The following is a 19,022-nucleotide window of genomic DNA, read 5'->3' on the forward strand; positions in this document are numbered from 1 at the left end:
ATGAAAAAGTTAGTTCGATTCGGATCACTATGATATTGTGGGTAGTGGGATATAGACCCAATAAGCAGTAGCAAATTATATTTTGAAACATGCAGAGATGAATTATAAAATCAATACTGAAATAACGCTATGTATTTATCATTTGATTTCTGATTGTACGTTTGCTGTATAACAATTATCATAACCTTTATACAATTTTAGCGCTCCATTTACGTTGTGAATCTTATACAGATATCTTTCATGCATCAGTACTGACAATTCTTTGGGATATTTTGATGATGACGCTACTGACAAGGAGTTTTGTTGTAGACTAGCAATACTAGGTGCTGTTGCTAGCATTGTATATATATTTATGGTCTCAAGACTCTAAAGTATTAATTTTATATAATAACAAACTGCGCATTCAAACTCATACATCTTGCCGTTCATAAGGGTTAATGTCGATTGTGTACCAAAGGTTGTTTTCGCAAAGACTGTGTAGAAATACAGTTGTGTGATTGCTGGCAGTGCTTGAGTGCTACATTCCATACTGTGTTGAAGATCTTTGTGCATCATTTCTGAAGGCACCCTAAGATGCTTATGTTAAACTACCCGACGATTAAACGACGCTGTTCTGCGCCTGAGTTGTGTTGTGATAAAGTGTAAAACTGACATAAAAGTGAATAATGAGCGCGTACTTACAGGTCGCAGAAGATGAAGGAGAAGAACCCATAGAACTCCCTACCGAAGATGATAGTACATTATTGCTTTCAACGCTAGCAGCTCAGTTCCCTGGTACCTGCGGTCTCAAGTATCGGAATCCAGAATCCCGGACAATGAGAGGCGTTCGACTCGTAGAAGGAAGGTTACACCCTCCAGAGAATGGCTGGGGAACTGGAGTGTATTACTGCGTGTTTCCTAAAGGTTAGTATATGAAGTATTGGCTAGAGTGTGTACAAACAGTACTTTCTCTCATTCTTGGCGAGAGTGCGCAGATTCTGGTCATTTAGCTGGAGTAACGTGATGAGGAAGAATGTTTTTAATTATGTTTGGATTTGTTTTTGTCAGTGTCATAGTTTGTTATCAAGGATATTTACAAACAAACAAATCTACTGTATGTTGATGTGTTTGACGTGGAATCATTTAAACTGCCTAGTTTACAACTGCCTGCTTCTATGTCACTTGTTAACAACCGAAAACATTTTTTCTGTTTGTTGCCTACTTTATTTTAGTACGGTTCAAGTTGTGTAAACAAATAGTCTTACCCTTCGAAGTTGCCATTCAAGTTTCCAACCACTGTCCCGCTGTTCAGGGTCTTTATTTTCAAACTGCAGAAAACAGGTTGTTCAGCTGACGGAGCTAGTACCAATACCGCACAACCCAGAGTTATATGTATTCAGAGTGTAGACTTATTTGACTGTGTAACATTTTTGCAGAGTGCAACTGACGAACATAAAGTGACATGACGTTATATTTTCCGTTAATCTTTCATGCCTTATGTACTTCTCGATGTGATGACGGACTTTGTGACACCCTTTTGAAACTTGTGGTCTTATGATGTGAAGATATCTAATGAATGCCATATTGAATGTAATTCGTTACAATTTGTTATTCTTCCCAAAAATTACGAGTTGTCACGGCGTGCTTACGTTAGGCTGATTGCAGTAGTGCTGTAAAGATGTATTTGCCAACTATGTTGTTTTGTTGTTGTTGTTGTTGATTTCTGTGGATCTGCTTGTAACAATACAACAATACTACTGATTCTGTTCCTTTTAAATTCGCATTCGTGTTGCAGTCAGGTTAATGCATGTTTGGAAGTTATATTACAAAAGAGTACACTTTCAATTGATCGTATAAGCATTCTGTGTAAAGTAAAAATAATTCTCTCAGAAATTTCTGATCTTGCATTAAAAGTTCTTTGTTCGATCCTAGATTATAATAGTTGTAACGGTGTTAACCATTATTATTCAATTGAGCCGGTCAGTATCTTTCTTTGGTGACTGATAAAAAAAAGTCACATAGTGTTGTAAAATGTTATCTTTCAGTATACATTATAAATTAACTTCATGAATTTCAATGTGATTTAAAATAATTATTGACCAACTGCTCCATATATTAAAAATCTCGTATAAGTTATAGTATGTGTGTGTATAAATAAACAACTGTTGTGTATCAGCAAACATTTAGGGTATATTTAAATGTGTTTTTGTGTGTATTAACCAAACAGATTTTTGTAATAGATATGTTTTTCTTTGAATAAGTCTATGGAAAATTGCCTTTGTTCGTATTTAAAAGAGGGGAAATAACTAATATTGCATAGAACATCCAAAGTTGAAATGACAAAAGTATAACTGAGAATTTTCTCATGTCTAAAGGGTCAGTTTTCTTACAACACTGTGATGGTAAGATTACTAGCTTGTCACATATTAAAAATTCATTATTTTGTAATATACTTTCCCATAGAGAAACTGTTACATTTGCCAGGTCCAATTGATATATTTTCAGTCTGTTAATCCGCTGTTGGAAGTAGGTCACCAATACGTCGCCATAGATGTGTAATCATAACACATTGGCATTGTAAACTAACAAATGAATCCAGATACCTAGTTTGAAATCCACAAGCTTATTACAAGCTTATTATCCCAATAGGCTTACACATATTGACATTGGAGTAATTTATGAATGAACAGAATGTATTGTCAATATTGACCATTGCAAAAATGCTGTTTTCCAAATAAAGAAATAAATTAAACACTTATGTACTACAAATGTTTTACTTGTTGTAAAGGGGTCGAAGAAAGAGAGAGAAATGGAGTAGGGTTGAGGGAAGTGAAAGTAAATACTTTATCTCCAACTTATGGCCTAAGAATTAATTTTGGGGGAATTGATGGATTAACCAATCCTCGCAACACAGCAGATTAAGTGAAGTGTTAGAAGGAGAAGCAATAACAATGATTAAATAATAGCTGAGGTGCTGTAATACACTGCTCAAATGAAATAGGGGGAACAGGACATTGGGCATCTGCCATACACCATTGAGCCATAATTGAGGACTGAGTATGTTACCCTTTTATACCCTTATCTTTCAAAAATTAAGTACATGACAAAACATCACAATGTCCTTGTTCATTTACATAACAAGGACTGAAATGTCAGAGAGGTGTCAAAAGTAGAAACAAACATTCATCCCATCACTCTGGGCACTGTTTGTTGGACTTTGAGAGTTTCAGTAACATGGGATGTGCCCTCCATGAGCATTTATCAGTTCTTGACACCTACATGGCATGCTCCGTATAAGTCTACGGAAGTCACCCTGCAGTATCCTTTTCCATTCTTCAATGAGAGCCCTTGATGGATCTTGGAGAGTCTGTGGTGGAACAAGTCAATCACTAACACATCTGTCATGCTTGTCCCACTCATGCGCAACGGAGTTTAGGTCGGAACTCACAATTGGGCACACCATTAATTTAGTGTCCAGGTTTTACAAGACATGCATGGTGACACCCACCACATGCAGGACCACCACCGTACGCAGCTGCCAACAGGATGTGTTCGATGTTGCACCTGGTGGGAAGGTGACCGCGGACAACAATATCTGTACAGCTGTCAAAGCTGTCAATAATGATGCCTCCCCACGTCAACACAGAACCTTTGCCAGATCTGTTGATTTCCTGGACAATAATTGGCGAGTACTGCTCAAAATACATTTCTCCATGTGAACATGGCCAACTCCTTGCATCAGAGGAAATACCAACTTATCTGTGAATAACATGTTTTGCCAATAACAAAGTTGCCATTTGATGTGGTAGCACCAGACCTGAAGGCGAGCTGTGAGATGTTGACTTATGAAGCGAATTCTCAAACAGCACGCCTATGTCATAAGGTCCTTTTTAGCAACCTGTTCCAAATGGTCTAATTGGAAACAGCATCTGCAGTTGCCCTTCTGAGGTTGTCTTGCAGGGCTCTGGTGGTAGCAGTATGATGCCGCAATGCAGAGATGTTCAGGTATTGCTCTTCACATGGGATTGTCACACATCAGGGACCTTGTTCTTTTTACCTTGTGTACTGATCTGCCTCCCTGTATTGTGTCCACAACCTATGGGTTACAGTGGGACAGACATTTACATCTGCAGCAACATGACAGAAAGTATATGCTTCTTGGATCAAACAGACTGCCCTTGCAACTTGTACTGTATTAAGATGTTGCATTGCATGTGCTTGGTTGAATACAATGTTAGTAAATAACTGCCGTCTGTGTACTTCACCAGAGAACACTGGGCCACCAGTGCTCACTTCCTCCTGAGGGGTCACCTGATCCTGTAATGCATGACACAGTTGATAAGTGGGGAATGACTTAAATTGTTGCATACATGGAAAGTGAATATAGCTATGCAATAAAGTGACAGATACCGTCTGTATAAAAGAGGTTTAACATGCCTGATGTCGACACATGTTCCCCTAATTCTTTTGTGCTGTGTAGTTGTTTGTGCAGGCATTGGTTATAATTTTCTCATTAAAATTTGGAGAATAAGAGAGTAGTTTGGTAGTATAGTGGAAATAAATAATATTTTCAGAAAAATTGCAAGTTGATTAGCTAACTAGCTAAGAGTAACAGCACAGACGTTGCTTTCGTCTTTTCTGTATTGTCATTTTTATGTCCCCTTTTTTTTTTTGTACTTTTTTCCAGGAAATTTTCCTCTGAATGATTACTTCTTTCTATTTATTCCTCTGCATTTCTTTCCTGTCATGTTTCTGTGAGAGAGTGCTTACTTTTTATAAATCAAATGATGTCATACATCATAATAATATTCATGATATATGCAGTTGCTAACTGGGTGCGATACCTTATTCGTGCTGAGGACAATCACTTTTATTCACTGCTTGAGGTGCTGTCCAGTTGCTGCCTAGTGCTTACTTTACTTTCAGTGTAGCCTCTGTTCTGGCAGGTATACTGGGTTGGGATACCATTCTCCAAGGAGAGCTCCAATATTGGCAGGCATATATGTTGAGTATCCACAGTCTAGTATCATGCTGGTATCCAAAACATCCGGTGAATGTATGGTTAGGTCCAAATCAATATTCTGACCAAGCAGGCACATTACTAGAGTATTTTTGTTGTTGTGATGTTATCACCTTGAATGCCACATGGTATACCTTAAAGTTCTTTCATAATGACATTTGCAGTTTTCATTCAGTAGATATTCTAATACGGTGCAATGATATTGGCATGTAAAGACCCTTCATCCCTTTTCACAAGAAATAACATACCTATTAACACTCACACCAGCAGATTTCAGAGAAGACGCTATTCACCAGATATCCCTCTAACCAGTTAGCCTTCATTAGAGTATCACATACTATAATGTAAGTAATTCATTACCACTAAAGAGGATTTTTCCCCAATTACTGCATATGTCATGTGAGGAAGCATGTGGCATGCATTAGTATCATTTGTCACTTTGTAAGAATGAGTTTCAAACTGCTTTCTGTCCATGAAAATATAGACTAAGTCTGTTTCCACTCCACTTCCAACTCAGCTTGTTAAGCTTAGAGGAATTCAAACTTTCTACATTGCTTTATTACATTCGGTGCATCTTATTACATGGTCATATTACCAATAATATTCGCACTGTGGCTTATTTAGTGCACCTGGGCAGACAGTGAAAATTGTGTCTATGTAATGTCGTATTTGGTTTGTTTTAAGTCATTGTTCGTTGTACCAAGGGAGATGGCTCAGCAGTTAGACAATGGCTCTGGTCATACTGATTATGGTATACATTATCTCTCATGAGTCACAATAGGCAAATGCTTGGAAAGTTGGTTCAAGATTCCATGATTGTTTCATTTATCCCTCTGCCATCTGAGCTAGTGCTCTACCTCTAATGTCCCAATATCAACTAACTGGGCCGGCCGGAGTGGCTGTGCGGTTATAGGCGCTACAGTCTGGAGCCGCGAGACCGCTACGTCGCAGGTTCGAGTCCTGCCTCGGGCATGGATGTGTGTGATGTCCTTAGGTTGGTTAGGTTTAAGTAGTTCTAAGTTCTAGGGGACTGATGACCTCAGTAGTTAAGTCCCATAGTGCTCAGAGCCATTTGAACCATTTTTCAACTAACTGGTAAACTCTTAACTTTCCTTCTTTGTTATTGTTCTGTATTTAGGCTGTGACAGGCATTGGTTTCAGCCATTTTTCTAAAAAACACTCAATACACTTAAATATTGCCATTGTTATTGAACTTCACACTTTGAGAAATACTACCTGACTTGCAATGCGCTTTGTGTGTGTGTGTGTGTGTGTGTGTGTGTGTGTGTGTGTGTGTGTGTGCGCGTGTGTGTGCGCGTGTGTGTGTGCGCGCTTCAGGTAAACAGAGCAAACATTGTAGAATCAAAAGGGAAGGAAGAGATGGAATAATTGAAGCCTTAGACACCGTTTCACCAATTGTCAACTAAATTGTCACAATTCAACCTAACCTAGACCTCAGAATATGCTACAGAAAGGAATGACACTACAATTAATATTTTGGATTCATATTCATTATTTTTGCCAACACACGACACAGTTGCCCTTCAACCTAATGTAGAGTGCAGTGTACACTACATGTAAGAAATGACAACACAGCTAAGATTTCATATTCACATTCATTGACTTCATCAACTCAAAAACATGGAGTCATCTTTCAGCTGGGTCTAGACCTTGGGCTACATTACAGATTAGTCTGTCACCTCAGCCCACATTGTGAAAAATAATATTGATGCAAAAAAAACATATTGTTACTATTGTGTTCTCTTTCTGTTTGGCTGCATGTGATGTTACATGCCACAGTATATAACATCACGGTATGAATCTGACATCTGGTATTGATAGTTCATTTGACCCAAACATGTGAGATAATGCCCACATTCTATCTTTCAGCAGTTTCCTCTATTTTCATTTGTGCTAGAGGAGTATCAGCTGTGACTCCAAAGGCTCTAGCTCATACAAGGGTTTCTGTAGGACAAAACCTCCTATCTATCCCCACTGCCAACCACATGCTACCAACTGGTGACTATTATTGCTATCATCAATTTTATTGGTGGCTGACAGACATCATTGTAATGTGATAACCACTATTATGGTTTACACTACATTGTTAATGTTCAGCATACGTTAAAAATCAAATTTTTCTTTTATGAGCTATTCTTATAAGAAGTGAAATTAACACCAGTTTCTTAAAAACTATAGATCTGTAACTTTAAACCCCCTCTCCCCCCGTCTTCCAGAGTTATAAGAGTGACTGACAAGAAAATGAAGTACAAACTTGGATACAACACAAAAAATATTAAAGGAAATTTAGCTGCTTCATCATGGATAGTAATAAACTGAGTAGTTTGTTAATAATTTTCATATGACATTTCAGTTTTTTTATTAGAAAACTACAAATATGTCCACATGGAAAGCAGGAAAAGTGACAAAGGAAAACTTCTGGGGAGTTGGTTGTTTCTCAAATCTGTTTCACATTTACAACTCTCAAAGTTATGCAGCACAGTATCCTGCAAATATTTGTAAATAATAAATTCGACCCTTATTTTATTTAGTTGGTATTACCATCAAATTTCAAACACTAGACCCACTAATGCATCCTCTATGTGTTTCAGGAAATTTAATACATTACTGTCTGTTACATCAGTTCTGTCCTAACCATATCACAAAAATATTATATTATAACTTTGTTAATTACAATAAGCCTTCCCTCAAGATGGGGTCTGATAATATTTTATACTGAATTTGTGGTATCCCATGACCACACAAGTAAGTATAACAGATAGTCAAATGAAAACAAAACAGATGGGAAAAAGTAAGTACATGTTATTATTTCAGAAGTAATCGCTGTAACTGTTAATACATTTATCCCACCATGAGACAAGATGTTCAGTGCCTTCGTGGAAAAATGTTTGGGGTGACAATGGAATCATGACTGTACCCAGGCATGCCTTCTTTGTCTGAAGCAAATCGACAGCCGTGAATGTCTTTCTACAGGGCATAAAAAATATTGAAATCGCATGGGGAGAGATGGGGAACGTATGGAAGAAGTGTAAGGTATTCCCAGTGAATCTTCTGCAGCATAGTGAAAACAAGCTAGAGAACATCCGAGCTTAGACCCAATCCCTCTCCACGTATTCCATATTTTTGGGTAGCCCGAAGAAAAACATTTGCGGCCATTGATTTGCTTCGAAGATGCACCAGGATACAATCATAGTCCAATAGACAGCCACAAACATTTTTACATGAAGGCATTGATTGCCTTGTCTCACAGTGGAATAAACGTGTTAACAGTTATAGCAATTAGTTTTGAAATAATAAACAGTTTACTTTACTTCCTTTTCTTCTGCCTCATTTTCATTTGACTGCTCCTTTTAGCATCACAGACTCTATTACCATTTATCACATAGCCTCAAACAGGTGCTTGAACTTATCATGAAAAATTTTTGTTCACAAACTGGTTTCCACTACACATCTGCTCACAGCCACAACGAGACTAAAGACTGCTGTACAAACTTCTCTGGAGATGACTGAGGCACGTTACTGTCATTTCGGAGTGAAGTGTCTCTTGTCAACTGCATTGGCTTCTGGTTACGTTTATGTACCATTGAAAATGACATAGTATTTCATGCAATAAGAATCGAACTTTACACTTCCCGTATACATGAGAGATGATAAAAAATTAAAAAGGCCAAGTTACAGGTGATGAATCAAGTAGTGAAATCAGCAGAAGCACATTGCTTATTATGTTTACATTTTTTGGTGGCTCACAGTCAATATCATTTTTATCACTACTGGACTCGAGATGGGAAGCGAAGTATTCATTATAAATTGCCTGAGTATCATCAGGAATGTCAGCACCATTTGTAAAAAGTTACAAATTTGGAAAACAAACTTTCCCATCTATCAGCTGCACTGCTTAGACATAGGTGGTAAACTGGAGATTCCTTACTGGATTGTGACAGCCCATCAGCCAACAGATAACCTTCGTATCCATCCAGATATTTAACATACAGAATAAATCCACTGGTAGTATGCTAAGTATGTGTTATTTAACATTATATTCCAGCAGTAGGACACTCCAAAATCATTTTGCATTAAACTACTTACGTAAGTATAACATTGCGATCTTATGGTGGTGTTTTGTTTTCACATTACCTCCTGTAGCTTTCTTTTTGAAAACTTTATCGGACCCAGGGAGTGCTGTGATTGCTTCCACCATGTGATTCAAGGTTACCTCGAACAGAGAGAGCTGAAATCTAAAAATCAATGTTTCTCACTCATGCTTGAGTTTTTTGCTTTTTCTGTAAAATCATGCTGAATGATTCATGGTATGCTTTCCAGGAGATAGTCACTTATAGCGATGTAGATATTTCATTGTTATCACATACTGTTACACAGTAATTGAGTACTTCAAACAGTTCATTGAAAGAGGTGTTGCTGTGATATACATGTGTAGGCTGACAAACTGTTTATAGTAGTTTTTATTTGGAAAACAGCTAAAGCTTGAGTGGTCAGTTTCATATCCCTCACAAATAATCACTTCTTGTCAAAGTATTGAGAATATACATACACAGTAGTATCTATACCATTTTTCACTTCAAAGTGTGCTAAAATTTGGCTTGACCTTTCGTATGTTAGTTTTCATTGGGAATTTAACTAACAGGGAAACTAGTAGCATCACTTTTCAACAAGTGAGAGGCATAAATGATGACCTGGATGTAATTTGTCGTTGTCTAATTTATTTTATTTGGGCTATTAATTTTTGTGGCCCATGAAATGAATTCTAATAGATGCTGCCTTTCAACTGAATAGCATTGCACAAATTAATTATTTTATTCTGTCATGTTCCATGTCACAACAATTCACCTCAGGCTGTATGTTAGGAGAGGCTAAATAGGTGATGTCCTTTTCCAAAACCTTGAAGCACACATGTAGCTGAAGCACTTTTAATCCAAGAGACAAATTACAACAAACCACTTTGTTGGGGGATGCTGTATTGAAACAAGTTGTACAGCAACTTTGTTACATCATAATCAAATGGGCCCACTTACTAGTCACAGTTTTGTAATTTAATGATTCTTAACATTTGGAATTATTGCATAGAATCAAAAACATCCTGTTACTCAGGTGTTGCTCTTTGGTCCAGTGATAAACCTGGTTTCTCACGGTAGCTTTTTGGGAACTTTCAATTATTTGGCAATTTTCCAAATTTCCTTTGTCAAAGAAATTTTGTGGAATTGCAGAAAACAAGAGAAAATCTGATGATCATTTGGAAAATTCTACAGCAAAAACAAAAAGAATGGAGACAAAATTAAAGTGTTCGGATCTCATAGTGCTCGGATTGCCTTGGAAGACGACCGAACAGCAGTTGCGAGAATATTTTGAATCCTTTGGCGAAGTACTTATGGCACAGGTGAGTTATAGCTTTTGATTTATTTTTCAAGTCTAGGTGAATGATGATGATAAAGCTTCATTTGTCAGATTGGCAATACTGATAACAGCCATTAGATGTTCTCATTTAAAGCAGCTATGAAGTGTGGTAAAAAGTATATTCACTGTAACTATTTTAAAGATCTATAGAGTTGAAGAATGGTAAGTAATTACCTCTGAAGTAATCAGGCAGAAGCCACACATTGTATGTCCTACTGTTACCTCTGTTTGAGTGAATGTGAAGTTCACTTTTTAACAACATCTGTGTTGTTATCCTTCCAACATTAACATGTGCTTCACCTTTAAAATTGGAGAAGACCTTGGGTCATAGCCTGACAATCATTTCCGTACAGTTATATCCCCTGCTGACTCTGGACAAATGCTATAGTATGTGTTTCGCGTTAGTTCGAATGAAATAGTGCGGAAGTTTCTCTTAATTATCACGTCATGTAATGGTGGAAAGCAAATAAACCTGCTTCAGCTCAGGTCTTTAGCATTATGTGACACTTCAGAACATGTTGCTCCAGGCACTTGTACGTTTTTTAGCACACATTAGCATTTAGATATTATTTCTTTCACTGAACTCTTAGAAGGCATCTTTTTATCTCCATAGTATCAGCGGTGATGCAAGGAGCCAGGTGTTCATAGTCATGTTACAGTATGTGTTTTGCGACAGGATTGTATGAATACTCTTGTCAATACACTGATCAGTCAGAACATTACGACCACCTACCTAATAGTCGGTATGTCCATCTTTGGTACGATAACAGTGATGACACATTATGGCATGGAAGCATTGAGGCCTTGGTAGGTCACTGGAGGGGGTAGGTACTACATCTGCAGGCACATGGGCCCCCCCCCCCCTCCCACACACACACACACACACACACACACACACACACACACACACACACACACACACACACACACCCTAGTTCCAGTAAATTCTGAGGAGGAGGGCGATGAGCTCTGACGCAAAGTTCAGTCACATCCCAGATGTGCCCGATCGGGTTCAGATCTGGAAAGATGGAGGGCCAGCGCATCAATTGTAAATTGCCCCTGTGTTCCTCAAACTCCATCACACTCCTGGTGTTGTGGTATGTCACATTGTCTTGTTGAAAAATGCCACTGCCGTCAGGAAACATGATCGTCATGAAGGGGTGTATGTGGTCTGCAACCAGTGTACGATACTCCTTGGCTGTGATGGTGCCTTGCATGAGCTCCACTACATCCTTGGATGCCCACATGATTGTTCCACAGAGCATAAAGAGTCACCGCCAGCTTGTCTGCATCCCGCAGTACAGGTGTCCAGGAGCTGTTCCCATGGAAGACGATGGATTAGTGGTCTCCCATTGGCATGATGAAGAACATATTGGGATTCATCGTACCATGCAGTGCTCTGGTATTGCACTGACATCCAGTGCCTATGGTCACGTGCCCACTTCATTTGCAGTTGCTGATGTCATGGTGTTAACATTGGCACATGCACGGGTCGTAAGTTGCGGAGGCCCATCGTTAGGAGTGTTTGCTGCACTGTGTGTTGAGACACACTTGTACTCTGCCAAGCATTAAACTCTGATGTTAGTTCCCCCACAGTTTATTGCCTGTCCCGTTTTATCAGTCCGCGCAGCCTACAGTGTCTGACATCTCTAATGAGGGGTGGCTCCCCAACCACACAACTCCTGGATGTGGTTTCACTTTGGTTTCACCACGTGTTGAAGACACTCACCAGAGCACTCCTTGAACACCCGACAAGTCATACAGTTTCCGAAATGATAATGCAGGTCTCTGGGCCAACACAATCTGCCCACAGTCAAACTCAGATAGATAGTACACCTTCCTCATTCTACACATGGACAGCATGTTCCCTGATACTACCTACTCTGTCCATGTATGTGACTTCCAGTCATTCTCTGCCAGGTGATGCTGCTGTCGTCTACATGGGTTCATATTGATAGTAGGTTGATGGTCATAATGTTGTGACTGAGTAGTGTACGTCATTTAATTTTTACAGAAACCTTTTTGATAGTTTTGTTGATAAAAGAAACAGGTGTTAGATATATTGTCGGTTGTGTGACACTTTGGAACATGTTTCTCCATGTACTTAGGTGCTTTTTTTAGTGCATATTGGCATTTAGGTATTAGTCTTTTCACTGGGCTCTTTAAGAGGCATCTTGTATCTAGATGGTATCAGTGGCGTTGTGAGGAGCCCAGTGTCTAGTCATGTTACAGTGTGTGTTTTGCAACAGGATTCTATGAATACTCTGTCAGTATGAGGTATTAAGTTTTTTACAGAAACCCTTTTGATAGTTTTGTTGATAAGAGAAACAGATATTAGATATGTCGTCGGTGAAGAAACATTGCTCCATTAAGTAGCAAAACACATGTTTTACAGTAGATACAAGTAACTGTCTAGAATACCTGACGCATTTCATAGAGACGCTAAATTTGCACTGTAGCACTACAATGAAATTTCAGATCATATTAAAAAGTTTCGCATCAAATCAAAAAGTGAACCAAAGAAAGTACTCTTTAGTAAGCTTAACAAAGACAGTTATGTGGAAGAACTGTCTATGTGTTTGTGGTAGAGTATGTTACCCAGTATTTTTTGCAAGTCTCCTATGTGACTTGCCACTTTTATGTTGTTTATTGGGGCTGAAAAAGCTAATAACTCTATCATTTTAGAAATTTTTTTTTTTTTTTTAATTGATAGGCTTCACGGAAACAACTTCAAATACACATGCTCTTCACATAATTCTGATAGTATAACTTCTTTTCTTCAAGGAAAGAGCTGCCAAATGTTATTCAAGCAGCAATAATGAACTACACTGCAGTGTTATTCGTGAATCAATAACTTCCAAGATGATGACCATTCGTAAGGGATGTCGTAATAGCAGTGACAGTCCTTAGGAACAATGGAATTCTGGTTGTAAATGATCCCATTTGAAATTCTTGATTTTCAGTCTTGCTTTGTGTAGTTTTGGGAAGCGGACTTTTCTAAGAATTTTTCTCAGGCTCCTTGATATTTCTTGCCACACTTTGTTGAAAATGCCCTTGTAGCAAATAATACCATTTAGAAATACTGTATCACCATCAGGTCTATAACTGTAGGTTCGTTTTTTACAACTTCCCATGCCTAACTGAGTCACACAGCCACAAAATTTTCTCTGCATAAATTGTGAAAAAGAAGTGACATAGGTAATGAACTTCATAAGGCCATGGATTGTTTCACACCACTTTATATATCAAGGCGTATTAGCTAGGAAGTGTAACTTCATATCCTTTAAGCTTGCGCACTATGGGACTGTGAACTGGACCATGTTCCATCTGAGTACGACATTTCTCCAAAAATTTTTGCATAATCAATGCTCCTGTATCAGTTGCTAGTCTTAAAAGAGCATTTGATAATGTTACGTTTCTGTTCTGATATGTGGAGCTGCCAGTATACAAAATGAATTGGATGGGGTCCTCCTTATAGTTTTGGAGTGCCCATGATACATGAGGCAAAACTTGATGCAACCAATTCACCTTGTGTTTCATCGAACCAGTAACATACTGCTTCAAGGCTTTCTAAGTTATGACCAGCCGAATTTGTTTTATGATGAATTGCAGTTGCCTGTAGAAATAAAGCTACTTTCACGGCGTGTAAGTCCATGGTGTACACTGAGCAGTGCATCTGCTGGGCATCTTTTTGAAAGCCTTACCTGCTCTCTCCATTCTGCGTGGTACTTCCACATGTCTTCAGTCAAGTTTCTGAGCCTGTTGCAAGTCACACTGGTCTTTCATGGAGGAAAATAAGGTAAGGGTGCCCTCTTCAAAAATCAAGTTAAAGGTGGCCCAACTTAATGGTGGCACCTTCTCTGTATTACATTTTTCCTTTTAGAATCCATACAAATGTCGTTTGCATTGTAGAACAGGCTTGATGTACAGCTCCGAGGAGGGTTTCCTGCAGTAGTGCAATGGGAATTTCACAAAACATTCCAGCACTTCTTTTATGGAGGTTCTTTCATCTTTTTTCTTAATTTGTTTTATGATGATTCTGGATCAGGGCCCATGTGTGGAATTATTGAGCCAGTATCGAAAAGTTCATTCCTTAATCCCAAGAGTACTGAGAAAAATCTTTTTGCATACTTTGTTTTCCATCATTCCTCAAATAATAAATCATTGTGCTTTTCTCCTGGATTTGCCAGTAAACTTCCCTGGACATTTGGTTGGAATTATGTCCACAAGACTGATTACATACATCTTCCTCTGATCCCATGACATTGTTTCCCAGAATGTGTTAAATATTGCCTTCCTACCACCAGTAGAAAATTGATAACACTTCATTTGAACAGATAGTTGACACGTCTTTGAAGTGCACGTAGGACATAATTTTTGTGCCTCTCTTTGAAGTATTTTGAGTAATTTTGGCACTTTTTTTTGTTAGATCCAATATACATTGGCCATACATTCTCAGTATTTTATTGGTGCTTTTCTTCCAATCTTTGATACAGGCTTTAGATTTCCTTTTTGTGTCAGTACATAGGTCACCATAAAATTCTTGATCTCTACTTTTAACATCCTTGCTTCTGTCATCTTAGTGTAATTTATCTGAATTTTCTGGTGAACAATTAGCACAATCCTGCAGCAGTGAGTGTGAAGAAGTACTGTCATATCCACTGATAGCTGTGATTACTGTATCATTTTTAGCATTCTTGCTTACGACCAGCAAAGTTTCTAAATAAAAAAAATGTAAATCAACTTAATAAGATCAAAGTTGAAGCTGAAATTCATGTTAATTTTTTGAACATGGCTGTGCTCAGCAACATTGTCAGATTCGTGATTTATGACGACGATGATGATGGATGATGAAGATGATAACAATAATAATAATAATAATAATAATAATAATAATAGTAATAATAATAATCACAATAATCACAAGAAAAATTACATGCATCATTAGATGGCCCAAGAAAAGTGACTGAGAACCCCACTTATGAAATTATTTCTCCTATGCATGTAACTTCAATGTTACAACTGTTCTCACCTGTTATGTATTCTGCAGTTGCAAGAGAAGCTACAGTTAACCTAATATTTTAAAAATCTTTGCAGAAATGACTAAAGCACAGAATGAGTGAAGTGTGGCATTCTGATTTACATTACAGTAAAGCAGCTGTGATGTTATTAATGTCCTTAGTTTTAGTGGATTGCTGTTGATGTGGAGTAAATAATAAAACAATTTTGTTACTGCGGTCAATCACGCACAGGAATCTCTTCTTTAATACACTAATTTCAGCTGAGAAACATTTTGTTCCTCAGTAAAAAGATCATATTGTAAAATGCTGTCCATCTTCGTGTACTGAAGCTACAACCAAGGAACCAGTTTTGAACACTGGGTGGTACATTGTAAGCAATAACACTGTACTGTGGCTGCTTGGGTTTTTGCATTAACCACATTCAAAATACACTACTTATGTGGTATTTCATTCTTTTGCAGTTACACTTTATTTCCATTTTTTTTCCTATGTCACAAATGTGGTTATTGTTTTAGTGGTTATAGTTTCAGAAATTTTGCTTTGGTGGTGGTGGTGGTGGTGGTGGTGGTGGTGGTGGTGTTGTTGGCAAAGTACAGACTAACAGACATTACAGTACCTCACTTGTTAGTTAATGTGGGTCGTCAGTGATTAAGTACACTCTCAGGATTTAATTTAGTCATAAATGATTAAAAGTTTGAAAAATAAATATTGTGAAATGAGAGTAGGCAGGGCTAAGCTACATGATCTTTCTTATTGCTTGTGAGCAAATGAAGAAATACAATTACCTCATACCATTTAACAACTGTCTCTGCTAACATTTACACCTGTTTCATTTGTTGGAAGATGTGACTGCTGCTTGTAAGTTATTGTCAGTCATATCAATACAATTGTAGAACACCAGGTTCTCCAGAGCATGTTAAATGTTTGTTAAACCATCAAAGTTACCTACTTGTAAATACATCCATGTTATTGTGGATGGCGATCAACATTGATACCAAATCACTGGAGGATTACAGGGTTTTGTCTGTTCTACTTTGGCATTACCTTACTATCTTCATTAGGTATCAGTGATTTTTTGGGAGGTGGGGGGTGTTACAGTTCATCCATCCCAGTTGCCACATTTAATTTTAAGATTCTCATTGAGTCTTCACTTTGTTTCTGATATGTCTCTGCCCAAGTGAGATATGGTACTGACATTCTGGTTATTGCTTGTAAAAAAACAAATTTTGCCTAGACTGAATCCGTTTGAAACTTGCTCAGCAGGATGTACGCCATGTTCAATTCCCTGCTTCAGTCTTTGGTTACGTGCACTAATCTATGAATAGTTAGCGAAAATGCTGCATGTCATTCAGTAAGTTTAAACTTCTCCATTTGTCTTGCCACCTAATAAATGTATTTTGGTAATTGTATTGTATGTTTTGTGCTTTGTTGGTCAAAGGCTTCTTTGTGCATATCATCTTTGTGTTAAATTAACTTCACTAGTGTTTTCAAATTGACTGTGCTCCATCAACTCTCGATTCTATTTAAAAATCGATTGCACCTTCCTAGTTAGCTACATTATGAAGCAACCCCAACACCGCCAAACTATATTCCACATATTTACTGAACACTCAGATAACGAGTTCAACATTTTGTCTTTTAGAAGGTAAAGAACAGTGAGTTACTGAGATCTCATACACATATTGCATCAATATTGGGTTCTCTGTAGCATATATTTCCCAAATTGCAAAAAAATATGCATAATCTGCAGTACCAGGCTAATCTAAATGACAAAGCATCTGCCTATGTTTCTTCAGCTTTATCCAGTTGTTTCGAATGCTCTTATTAAGTACATTCACTGTCGTGCAGAAAGAACAATTGTTGATTCCTGTCTAGGAAATTTGTCATGTCTGTGTAAAATGTGTGATAGATTTCCTGTTGATAGCACTAATATGTGTAACATGTGAAAGAATCTTAAATCCAGCTGCATCTACAGACACCACTAATGTTCTTAACACATTAAACAAGTTTTCTGAATTTATTTTCCTAACAGGCAATATATCTAAATCATTTTTGAAATAAAAGCCAGGACAATCTATCCATATGTATGTAAGTGTGTGTGTTTCTGTTAGTGAGTTGCCTTTTAGACACCCTTGGCCATACTTGGCCATTTGTCACTGTATCAGCTGTAGCCATAAGCCTTAAACAATATTTCCTCCTTTGTAATCTGCACAAGGCTTAATGTGAATCCCAACTAACACTGTCACAAATAATTTGTATTTTTGCAAACTTGAGACTTACTTCACATTTTAAAAAAGTGGGGATTGCTTGGGTTCACATTTTTTATTTAACTAAACTTCCTTAAATAATGTAGATGAGGTACAATGATAGTGTCAGAAGATTTGAAAAACTTGTTAGCATGCGGAGATATTGTAAACAGTGTCGAACAAGCAATAACAAACTGTGAATACATATGATGAGACTTGGACTGAGCATATTACTTGGTGCTTTACAATCTCTAACTTGGGTTGTCTCAAGAATAGTGTGCAAAAATGCTGTGTTCAAGTCACTGTGCATCCCACTAATTATACATGTACACTTTTTCAATTGATCCTCATATTGAACAAAAAATTAAAGTTCCTGCAAACTGTTACATACTCAATATCATGTGGAGATTTTTTTCAAAGTCAAAATACACTAACACTATACAGTCTCTTTTTCACAATTGTACTCCTCTGTTCATTTGCTGAATTTTTTGCAGTGTTGTCATAATGACATTTTCTCATTGTGTTGAAATGTCTCTATGATTTGTATGCTGTGCTCAAAGCATCTGCTTGCAGTATCTCTCCCCTTTGATGATGATCTTATTCATCATCATCTTGTCTTGGGCATAAATAACTGCTGCAGTTTTATATTAAATAGGACACTGCTACTGAAAAGTAGGAGGTACCTTCTGCTATGCATTTCACAGTGGTTTATCAGTTTTCAGACACAATTACACAAATTAAAAAGCAAATGATAATATCAAACTGTTCAGTTTGCAGAAAATAATCATCTAAATCTGTTGCTGCAGAGGATAACCTCACAGAACTAGAAAAGATTTATTTTGTAAGCAGTAGAAAACCTAGTTTACACATCCACATATTTGAGTTGTGTTGTGAAACAGGCTATGGAGTCCTAAAGTCACAACACGTTTTTTATAAACAAACTGGCTAGTTAATGGTTTACGGCAAAGTATGCTTGGTGGTAAACATTCACTGGAAGAGAAATTTAATAACTTAAAATTTAATCTATGATTATTATCAAATGCAAAATTCATATTCACAAATCATAGAGAGTTTTTGGTACTGTATAATATGGCTTCAATCATCAACATTAGTCCATTTACCCATTGCAGAGTGTCGTGACCTCATTTCTTAAGTTACTGATTCTTCGACTTGATGTCTCCATTCTCCATCCACTGCTCTTCTTAATGTAATGTGAAAAGATAACTGGTAATCTTCCTCACTTAAACCAACTGTCACTGCTCTTCCTTATGGTCGTCTGCCTTCAGTTTCATCTTACATGTTGATCTTTTCTAAATTATCTCATTC

At 37.5% G+C, this 19,022-nt stretch overlaps 1 protein-coding gene across 2 annotated transcripts in view; it reads left to right on the forward strand.

Moving 5' to 3' along the window:
- Positions 1-555: 555 nt before the first annotated feature.
- LOC124555621 (TAR DNA-binding protein 43-like) overlaps positions 556-19,022 on the forward strand; it is an 84,561-nt gene continuing 66,094 nt past the window's right edge. Inside the window, exons 1-2 of one of the 2 annotated variants that reach the window (XM_047129590.1) lie at positions 556-903; positions 10,243-10,412. In XM_047129590.1, the coding sequence (XP_046985546.1) occupies positions 666-903; positions 10,243-10,412 (408 nt within the window). In that variant the 5' untranslated portion in view covers positions 556-665. The remainder of the gene's footprint in view (positions 904-10,242; positions 10,413-19,022) is intronic. The other variant, XM_047129591.1, reaches the window with a different exon arrangement.

This window comes from Schistocerca americana, chromosome X (assembly GCF_021461395.2).
Source record: "Schistocerca americana isolate TAMUIC-IGC-003095 chromosome X, iqSchAmer2.1, whole genome shotgun sequence".
NCBI classification, from domain to species: Eukaryota; Metazoa; Arthropoda; class Insecta; order Orthoptera; family Acrididae; genus Schistocerca; species Schistocerca americana.